The sequence below is a fragment of the Quercus robur genome, chromosome 2 (assembly GCF_932294415.1).
Source record: "Quercus robur chromosome 2, dhQueRobu3.1, whole genome shotgun sequence".
NCBI classification, from domain to species: domain Eukaryota; kingdom Viridiplantae; phylum Streptophyta; class Magnoliopsida; order Fagales; family Fagaceae; genus Quercus; species Quercus robur.
In genome coordinates, this window is record NC_065535.1 from 38,851,432 (window position 1) to 38,861,992 (window position 10,561).

At 34.3% G+C, this 10,561-nt stretch overlaps 2 protein-coding genes across 2 annotated transcripts; one reads left to right on the forward strand and one right to left on the reverse strand.

Annotated features, from left to right (window-relative positions):
• The first annotated feature begins 3,166 nt into the window (after positions 1 to 3,166).
• On the forward strand, positions 3,167 to 5,138 carry LOC126713623 (early nodulin-55-2). Its single transcript, XM_050413427.1, has 4 exons — positions 3,167 to 3,497; positions 3,604 to 3,716; positions 3,811 to 4,182; positions 4,745 to 5,138. Exons 1-4 carry the CDS (start codon positions 3,359 to 3,361, stop codon positions 4,805 to 4,807), a joined length of 687 nt encoding a protein of 228 aa, XP_050269384.1. The 5' UTR covers positions 3,167 to 3,358; the 3' UTR covers positions 4,808 to 5,138.
• Positions 5,139 to 6,105: 967 nt separating this feature from the next.
• LOC126698766 (non-specific lipid transfer protein GPI-anchored 23-like) lies at positions 6,106 to 7,903 on the reverse strand (the record flags this gene model as incomplete). Its single annotated transcript, XM_050396193.1, has 2 exons — positions 6,106 to 6,482; positions 7,642 to 7,903. Coding segments are annotated over 2 exons (363 nt in total), but the record flags the coding sequence as incomplete, so codon positions are not given.
• Between the last annotated feature and the right edge of the window lie 2,658 nt (positions 7,904 to 10,561).

Here is a 10,561-nt window from a genome sequence, read left to right on the forward strand (position 1 = left end):
TAAGAATTTGAGGCTCTCTCTCTATTTACCCTTATGGCATGCATCAAGTAGCCCCAGCCCATTACTTGCCTTTTTTGGGCGAAATGTCATCCCAGCAAGGCATTCTTCCCAAAAGAAGCCTCGGCAGGAACCCCAAAATAAACCCCATTTTCTCCCCACCACCAAACCACGCTCTCTAAATCCCTTGACCAAGGACACACCTCTCCTGTATTGGTTGGGTACAAGTAGGTGGTGCTCCGGCCATTGTGTGAGTTCCCCTAACCTCTATGTTTGTCTTCTTTTACTCCCACGACATTTCTGTCATTCTTGCCTTATCTCATTCTGCTACGTGTTCATGCATATCCCTTATGGTGTGAAAAGCATGGGCCCTTGGGCTCGCACCGCCTCCTTTTATTCCCTTTGTGGGCCTGGACATTGTCTTGGCAGAAACCCCTGCTCGTCTAGCCCGTTGGGCTTCCATCTCTGTTGTTCCTTTCCTTGCCATGCCTATGGGCTTGCCATGTTGGCCCATTGGATTTATTACTTCTTTAATTTCCCTTTTTCTCTCACCTTCCTCTATTGTTGGGTTTCTTCTACCATTGGGCTTTTTGTCAAAAATGGGCATCAACACTACTGTATTAGTAAATTCTAGTATTGAGATTAAATAGGTAAATGGTATATTGATAGAGTTTAGGCTACTTCAGTTATGTTGCAAGGGTGGGAGATGAACCATATTAATAATCATTACATATCAAAAGGAATGTGATAAGCTATGGTTGTTAAGTTAAATGTTCTTAAGGTTGTGTAAAGGATTAATATAACCTTGAATATAAATCTCGGCACAGTTTCTAATTGGGCTTGAAAAACATTGAATGATAACTATTTAGAGAACTTTAAAGAATGCTAAGGCTAACAATGAATGCTATGGACAGTGCTAACATTGACCAAAAGGAAACCATCAATGATGATAGAATTAATTCCCTTATTGAACTATAATAAATGTGTCTTAGGAGAAAGGGAGAGTGAGAATGAGAGGAGGAATATGAAACTTTTGAACTTGTGGTGCACAAGAGATGTAGTGTTAGAAAGCAATGTCAATGGTAGATTTACGTGAATTTGATATTTCTCAAATCACAACTTTCTACCTTAGCAAAGTGTAAAATAGATTGTGTCCCCACGTATCACACAGGTTAGTGACTAATCTATATATATAATAATAGGTATAGCAGAGAAAAAATCCAATTAAGTTTCAAATTGGAATTTAATTAGAATCTAATTTTGTGTCATGTGTCTCATTTAATCTAAATTTTAGAATTTTGTGCCAAGTAAGTTAATTTAGTATAAAAATTAAATTTCAATTAGAGTTTAATTTTGTGCCACGTGTCCTATTTAATCTAAATTTTTGTGACAAATTAGTTAATTTAGTGTAAAAAATAATCATATAACTAAAAAAAATTCAAATTTATAAGTCATCTATATATATATATATATATTAATAGGTAAAGCTTAGAGAAAATTGAATTAGAATTTGAAATTATAATCCAATTTTGTGCCAAAAAAAAAAAATCACATATACTAAATAAAAATCACAACATGTTTCTCAATAAATAAATAAAATAAAAATCACCACATAACAAAAATCACCGCATAACAAAAATCACCACATGTTCTATCTTATTAAAAATTAGAAAAATAATCATAAATAGTATTAAATTTAGATAAGAATTTTAATATGTGACTAATTACGTTTACTTTAAAAAAATTTTTTGACTAATTATCTATATTTTATGATAAAAATTGTGTTTAATTTTAAATATATCCATATGTATGCATGAATGCATGTGTTACATGCTTCAAAAAAATTAATTTGACTAATTATTTATATTTTTATAATAAAATTTTTGTTTAATTTTAAATGCATCCATGCGTTTGCATGGAATTACATGCTAGTTACTTATAAATTCAAGATTCATCTAATAAACATCTTAAGTGGAACTCAATACATGCCCACACAACACATACTCAAAACAATTTAGTCCAATTTAGGATGTCAGATGTTTGATAACTCAATTATTGTCAATTGACATCAATTACTAATCTTGTATAAAAACTTAGTCGACCTCGACCTGGAAACACCCCTAAGCCAAACTTTATTTGAAAGGAATGAAGTGGAACCCTAAATCAATCACCTATCGTAATTTATTCAAAGTTTCGATCTCCAAGATTTTTATCAACCAAAAAAGATCTTAAAATATTTACCCAAAAGTTGTATAGAAAAATCACTATTTGGTAAAACGAGAAAATAAATAAATGGTTAATTTCCATCATCTCTATACAACTTTTTGGGTCCTCGCTCCTCAGCAGCCTCTACTAGGCAAGCGACTCGTTACCCGTTAATTGGTAATTATATAAAATTACTTGTATAATAAAATATGATTGACAATCACCAATTTACATACTATTTGACACCCTGTCTCCTAGAACAAAATAATGGAAAACATGCATGTTACAACATTTCAGTTCAACATTATTTGTTTTTACATAATTATCGATTATGCGTAGTGTGAGTTGACAAACAATTTTTTTTTTTTTTTGGCAAAAAATTTTGATTAAAGGTTAATTAATTTTTTGGGGGTAAGCAATTGACACATTCAATATAATTTATTACATAATTAACGAGTATCTGCTCGCCAAACCATGGCACATTTCTCATTTGTTTACAAATGTTTTGCTTTATGAAGGATTTCTTTTAGGGATCTTATTCTCTTCTGCATCGAAGTATGAGCATCATTTCATTTCATTACATAAAGTAAAAAGGAGTAAGCTATTCAGAAAAGGATAACAAAATTTAAGATTTCATAATAAAAGATAGTAAATTTGGATTCCCCATCTCCCTAGAGAAAATTATTTAATCCAAAAATAGAGAGTGCAGTGCAGGCTAATAATCAGAGAGGTAATCATTTTTGAATAATAATCCCCATCATCAGCCATCAGATGATCCATTGCTTCATGTCTTTTTCTTAAAATCTTGAATCAATATATACATATATATATATATATATATATTCAACAAACAAAATCATTCTACCTTTTACTGTTTAAAATTATAAAACCACACAATCCCCAATATCTTGACCTGTCACCCATTCAAAGTTTCAAATTCTTCCCAAGAAAAGCCAAAAACTACTGCCATTTTAACAGTCTCTCTCTCTTCACATTTTTTCAAAACTCTCTTTACTTTCTCAATGACCCAGAGGGCAGAGAGGCCAAAGGAACAGAGATAAAGCAACAAAAGTAGTCCAAAACCCCTCAAGTTTACTTTAATCTAATCCATCTTTATCTTTTCCCCTCAAAGAAACAAAAACACACATTACAGCTCATGAAGGTCCCCTCAATGCTCATCATCTTCTTCCTCTCTCTTTTTGCTTTAATTTTGCAGCCCTCTCACTCCACCACCATACTAGTAGATGGAGTTTCAGAATGGAAGAATCCAGCTGTTCATATAGGAGACTCCATCAGTAAGTATTACATCGCTCACAAAAAGAGGTTTTTATATACCATTGTTTGTTCGGGCTAGCAACTAACATATATAAGTTGTTCTCTGCTTTGTCTTTTGTACCTCAGTTTTTAAACGCAATCACTACAACCTCTACATTTTCAAGAACCAAAGAGCCTTCAATCTCTGCAATTTTACTCAAGCCACACTTCTCAGCAAACTTAATTCAACCTCTTACACGGTATGTCTCTCTCTCTCTCAACTACGTACGTACTTCATCTGGGTACTCTTAAAAATGGCTTTGTTTTCTCTCTGATCATGTTTTATTTTTAAAGTGGCACCCATCACGCCCGGGATTCTTCTACTTCACCTTCAACAATGGCACTTTGAAAACATGCGAAGCCTCTGAAAAGTATGCAGTAAAGGTGACTCAAAGTTCCACTAATCTGGGTCCGTCTCCAGCTCCAGCTCCAGCTCCCTCTTCTGGCCGAGTTGTATCATCTTCTCCAGCATTCTCGTGGCCATTCCATCCTCGGCAAGCCGATTCGCCGAGTCCGGCACCCAGTGGTAGTTCTTCGTCCATAGTGCCTGATAAAGGTGGGGGTATACCATTTATTAACAGTAATCCTGCGGTGCCTTTGCCTACTGGTGAAGTCGACTCTGCTACTATACGTCCTATACCAACCTCTGCCCATGAAGGACGACAGGTATATATGCATTATGCAACTCTCTCTCTCTCCTATGGACAACCATTTTTACATGTCCCTGGTTTGTGCGATTGTGATTGAGTTGTGATTGTCACGCAAAGTCAGTAATAGTCATAAAATGTCCATCAGTCACCGATTCGCCGCGGCAGAAGTTAACAAATTATAAAATTGAGTGTTTCTAAATTTATTTACATGTGTATATAAACACCTAACACAATAAAACGTATCTAGAAACTTGAGGTCTCAAATTTTGTATACTACATCTATTTATATTAATAGGATTTTCAAAATGTCTTGTGGGCAGAAAATGGAAAAGTTTGACCAAATACAGACACCATTGATTTTAAATTAAGGAAAAAAAAAAAGTGTGACAGGGGATTGGGGAATGTATGACCCATAACTTTATGCTGGGAATACGTGTAAAAGTATATATACAAATATGTACATCTGCATATTTTTATTATTATGTATAGTGGGAAAAAAAATAAAGAGGTTTTTTTTGGGAGTTTACTTTTGATGGCGTACTCCTGATTGGGTGTTCTTATTTCTGGTGGGAATGCAGGTGATGGTGGGGCCATTTGCGGTGGAAATGGCTCTATTATGTGTGGCTTTGCTGATGCTGTAAAAAGAGGAACAGAGAATTGGTTGCATTTTGTGTAGTGTAAAATATATGAGTAGGGTAATGTTGAACAGGAACGGCTTGTGTTCAGTAGCCAATTCCATTGGACACGTTAGGATACGGACACGTGTCCATATCACAACGTGTCCAATGAAACTGGCCACTGGACACAAACGCCACCCATGTTGAATTGAACCATTTACTCAGGTCTGATCTAAAGTAGCTTTAAAGATTATGATTATAATACCATGTAGTCATGTGTTGTGATGCCTTGGAATCATTGGCATTTTTGGTCCTAAAGTTTTGCCATGCAATCAAGTACTCCTTTTTCTTTTTAGCACTCTGTCCCCACTCTCCACCCTTTTTCTCCTTTTAATGATAAAATCAAGTTATACTTAATGTAACTCTAAGTAATATTACATCACTCAATAACTTGTTATTGAATTCATACTTTGAACCGTTGAATTACATGTTTTATATGTTTTTAACATGCATGCCAATTTTTATGCTAATCAGATGTAATTTACCATTCGATTCATAAACCCATCTTTTATGCATTATTTTAAACTATAAAAATATGAATTTAAACAATTAATTGATGACATGGTTATTAGTCTTTGATCATCTTTAAATTTTGTAAGCATGGAGAATATATGAAAATAATGTAATCTAACAATGAATTTATCAAAACTCACATTTAGTTAAAAAATATTGGGCGGTGTAATATTTTACTTAAAGTTATACTAAGTGTGTGTGTGTGTAAATACATACATACATACATACATATATATATATATATATATATATATATATATGTAGGTTCAAAAAAAGATAGGGATGGCAACGGGTCGGGTTCGGGCCGGGTTTTTGCATACCCGGGCCCGACCCGCGGGCCAAGACCCTAAACCCAGGCCCGGCCCGAATAATGATCGGGTTTTTTTTCCGGGGCCCAGACCCGCCCCGCCGGGCCCCGCGGGCCCCATTTAACCTGTTGGGCCCAAATCTGGCCCAACTAATTTTTTTTTTTTTTAAAAGCCCATTGAGCTTTTTTTTGCCAAATTGAAGCCCATTCATTGGGCAGCCAATTTAAGCCCATTCAAGGCATTATTGGTAGCCAATTCAAGCCCATTCAAGGCATTATTAGGCAGCCCATTCAAGCCCATTCATTGGGCAGCCAATTTAAGCCCATTCAAGGCATTATTAGGCAGCCAATTCAAGCCCATTCATTGGGCAGCCAATAAATCATAACTATAAATCAATAAATCACCAAACATCAATACATCTATAAATCAATAAATCATAACTAAAATCACCAACTAAACATAAAAATAAAATAAATCCAATAAGTCCAAGAACTAAGTATCAAAAGTCCAACAAGTTCAAGAAATTCAAAAATAAAAAGTTACAAAACAAATCCTACAAGTGTAAGAAATTACAAAATGTCTTATCCTCCACAAACCAACAAATTAAAAAGGCTAAAAAATTACAAAATGCTAAAAAGGCTTAAAATAATTACAAACCAACAAATTAATCCAACAAGTTTAAGAAATTAAAATGGCTACTAAATTATTACAAAATGTCTAATCATCCATAATTGTGACACAACTCCCATCCTCTTCATTAGGCTCCCCATCATCAAGAATTGTTTGAACGGTACAATCTCCGAACATAGTTGAAGAACCTACAATAACAATGAATTAAAGAATGAAATATCAAATTGTAACTAATCATTTTGCAAAAAGGGATATTCAATTTCTCAAACAAATTACAAAATCATATACAAAATTGCCAATCAAAAATAAATAAGCCAATCCTATTAAACTCCAAAATCTCTAAAAAAAGAAAATTACAAAAGGTATCTGAAATTCTGGTGTTTACTTCTCAAGAGGTAAACAATTGGAATCCCAACATTCCCTGGGCCACATATCAATCCACCAGATACATAGTAAAAACAAATATCAATACCCAAATATCACCAATACAAGATATTCCACAAGACATAATAGAAATCCAAAGAGTATAACAACTATGCTTACTGGGAAATTTCTAATTCTATTAGAATAACAATATACTGTCTTTAAAACCTTACTTGAAAAGCAACCCGTATAAGTATACAAAACCAATCAGAAAAAAGCAATCTGTATTAGATCAAATGTAAATAGATCAAAAGCTTGGTACAGAATTCATGTGTCTTATACTAAGAAGGCAGAGAGATAAGAGAAAGCTTAAATTTTTCATAATTTTAACCCTTTAATTCTACATCACCATGTGCAACTTGGAGACTAAGGACAGGGATGGCTTCAACTATATAATACGATTTTGTAAATTTCTGCACAGATTAGGATCTATAGTTTTCAGATGAAATTCCTTTAATAATCAACACTTAAACAAACATTGATTATCCCCATTTTGATATCTATTTAAATTATTGACGACGCGACAATATCCAATATACTGATTTCAAAACGAAGGGATAAAAGTTTAGCACCTACAATAAAAATAAATTACACATGTGCCCAATAGATCTTGAACATAATAATACTTCACCCATGGCAACTTGTTTATACATGAAAAAGAGGTGTCATGTAAACTACAGCTCCATCAACAACAATAACAAAATCTGATAGGATAATAATACCAAGTAATTGGTCCACTGTAACAAGACAAATAAAACAGGAAGAAACGTTGCTAGCATAAAAAAACAAGGTGATCAATATCATTACATACTCAAAACTCATCACCCAGGAACCAATCAAAGGTTATGTAGAAAAAGAAAATGGAAAAGCTATATATGGAGAAGTAAAGCAAAGCAGAAGGGTGAGTGAGGAATGAATATATACCAGGGGTGGAGAAGAACCAGAGGATGATGGCGCAGAGGAGGAGAACGAGAGGGATGAGGTGGACGGCGGACTGGGCGGAGTGAGGGAGTGAGGGAGAGCTGTGCGTGACTGGAGATGGGTGACTGGAGATGGGCGACGGAGTGAGGGAGAGCTGCCAGTCGGAGTGAGGGAGTGAAGGAGAGCTGCGTGAGGGAGGGCTGCGTGAGGGAGAGCTACGTGAGGGAGGGCTGGAGGCTGAGTGAGTGATTTCAGATTTGGGGATTTAGGTTAGAATTATAGGTTTATATATATAAAGGGCATTTTAGTAATTTAGGGTACCGGGTTTTTAAACGGGGCGGGTTTCGGGCCGGGTTTCGGGTTTTTTCAATAAAACCCGGACCCGACCCGGACCCGCTTCGGGTTTTTTTTTAAAAATCCATACCCGACCCTATCCTTAATCGGACCGGGTAAAACCCGGTCCATTAGGGTCGGGCCGGACCGGGTACCCGCGGGTCGGGCCGAAATTGCCATCCCTAAAAAAAGACACTCATTAATACTGAGATTAGGATCTCATTTATTATTCCTTATTTACTATATTCTATACTTATCTCTTAACCCAAAAAAGGTGTACTTATTTCTCTCCCTCTTTCTCTCTCTCATACGTATTTATGTAATCTTTTCTCTTTATATTGTTTTTGGTTTTTGACACAGTTAAGGACATAGAAATGGATTAGCGAAATATAAAACATAAAAGGGTAGAATAGAAGTTGAAGTAGTACCAAAGGAAAAGTAATTTGGGTAGAGAAGTTTCGCTTATATTCATATTAAAAATTTTGATTTATTTATTTATTATATATATATATATAAATTTCACTCTCCAAACACCATTAAGGTGGTCTTCAACGAGGAGCAAGATTGAAGAGGCAGAGTAAATGGACTTTGGCCTAGAGATGGAATAACAAAGAGATGAAACTGAAAGTCAATCACTTTGCTTGCTTGGAGTGCTGCTGGTTTGATTCTTATCATTCCTTCATTCCCTTTTTTTCCTCTTAATAAAAATTTTAGCAATTTAATAATTGAAATGAAAAATTGGATGGCATTTGCTCTTAGTTTTTGCTCTCTAATATCTATTCTTGTAATCAAGCTAAAGAATTTACCTCTATCAAATTCCTAAGTCAGTTGTCGGTGAGCACAAAGCCAAGAAAAAAAACAGTTAAAAGAATATGAAAATTTTGTTCCTAATTAACAGAATGAGAAAATGAGTCACAAGTTGAGAGAGAAGGTGGTGGTAGATTGGAGCAATACACAAGGTCTTGCCATATTTGCTGTTTGTTTTCTCTCTCCCACTAAAAGTTAGTAGATTTGAGAGCGTAATTAATAAGGAGAGAGATAATAAGAATGTTATTAATTAAGTAAGTATTTAATAATAATATGCATAATAATGTTTTCTTTTTAGCCGTTAGATATTTTGAAATTCAATGGCTATAAAAATGTGTAACTTAAACTCATCTCATATATTTATTTATATATATATATATATATTTTGGTGGAAGAGGACAACTAGTAATTTACTGGAAATAAATATGTTACAAAAAGCTCACTCTCTATCAAGGAAGCATAGCTGACCCACCATAGGCACGGTGGGTTAACAAACAACACAAAAGCTTCTTTGCTAGCCTTGCCTAATCTAGCTAAAACATCCGCACACCAATTAAGTTCCTTATAAGTGTGTTCAATCTGAAGGTTGGGGAATGACTTCAACATGTCTCTGCGATCAACGAGTAAAGGCTCTAATAAGCAATTGGCAATGGAATTTTTCAATAATTGTATAACAGCTAAAGCATCTAGTTCCACACATAAATTTGAAACATTTTCGTTCCTAGCTAAAACAAGCCCATCCATGAGAGCCCTTAGCTCAGCCATCACACTACTCAAATTTCCACAATTTCGAGCACTTCCTTTAGATGTTTGGAACTTTGATTGTGTAAATATAAATGATAGATTATAATATAACTTTAAAAAATGTTATATCATTCATTTTCCTTTTTTTTATTGAGTATGAATTTTGACATCCTATTAATTAATAACTATCTTATCTATAAAATATTCAAATTTTGTATTTTAAAATTACATATAAAAGATGAGTTTATAAATTCAATAGTAAATAACATCTTATTGACATGAAATTTGACGTGTTTGTTAATATTGAGAACTTGTGATCTAGTGGTGGAGATTTTCAAAATATTAAACCAATAAAAATTATTAAGTGGTGTAATTTTGCTTAAAGTTGCATCAAATTTAACTTGATCTTAACATTAATATTAATGGACCTAAATTGATCAATTTAAATATATATATAAATTGTGTTCTAACATGTTTATCAATGATTCACACAAAAAGACTTCGTTATGATAAATTTCAATTGATTGTACTATTGTCAAAAATAATCACCCAAAAAAGATTAAAAATTGAAGAGATTATCCTTGTCACACTCCTAGTCAAGGAAATGTAGTTGTATATAGGATGTATATACTATATAGTTCACTTGCAAGGTGTCATCCTAGCTAGATGAGTTGGTAGAGGGTGTTAGTGTGTGGTTGATCGATCAGTCGACGATCCTTTGATGGTTAAGTCAATGCCTCACAAAATCTCCAAGAACTCTAGAAGTACAAGAGCAAGGGAAATTCACTCATCATCCCTTGGAATAGAGGAGGTCTGGGGTTTATATAGGGCCCATGATTTTAACCACTTTCCTTATAAGAAGCATGATAAGAGTAGTGGAGTTAAGGGCACTGAGATTCTCGAAGTTCACTTCCCATATTCAGAGCATATGGGTTGGTGGGAGGATCTTCTAGCATAGTGTGCAAGAGTTTTCATATCTACGTGGAGTGGAAGGCACACACTTGCATTGGTAGATGACTAGGGTGTCATTGTTGGTTAG

Coding starts and splice junctions, on each gene's coding strand:
- LOC126713623 (XM_050413427.1), top strand. CDS start 3,359: ATGAAGGTCCCCTCAATGCTCATCATCTTCTTCCTCTCTCTTTTTGCT. Junction 3,498..3,603: donor TCATATAGGAGACTCCATCA/GTAAGTATTACA, acceptor TTTGTACCTCAG/TTTTTAAACGCAATCACTAC. Junction 3,717..3,810: donor TTAATTCAACCTCTTACACG/GTATGTCTCTCT, acceptor TTATTTTTAAAG/TGGCACCCATCACGCCCGGG.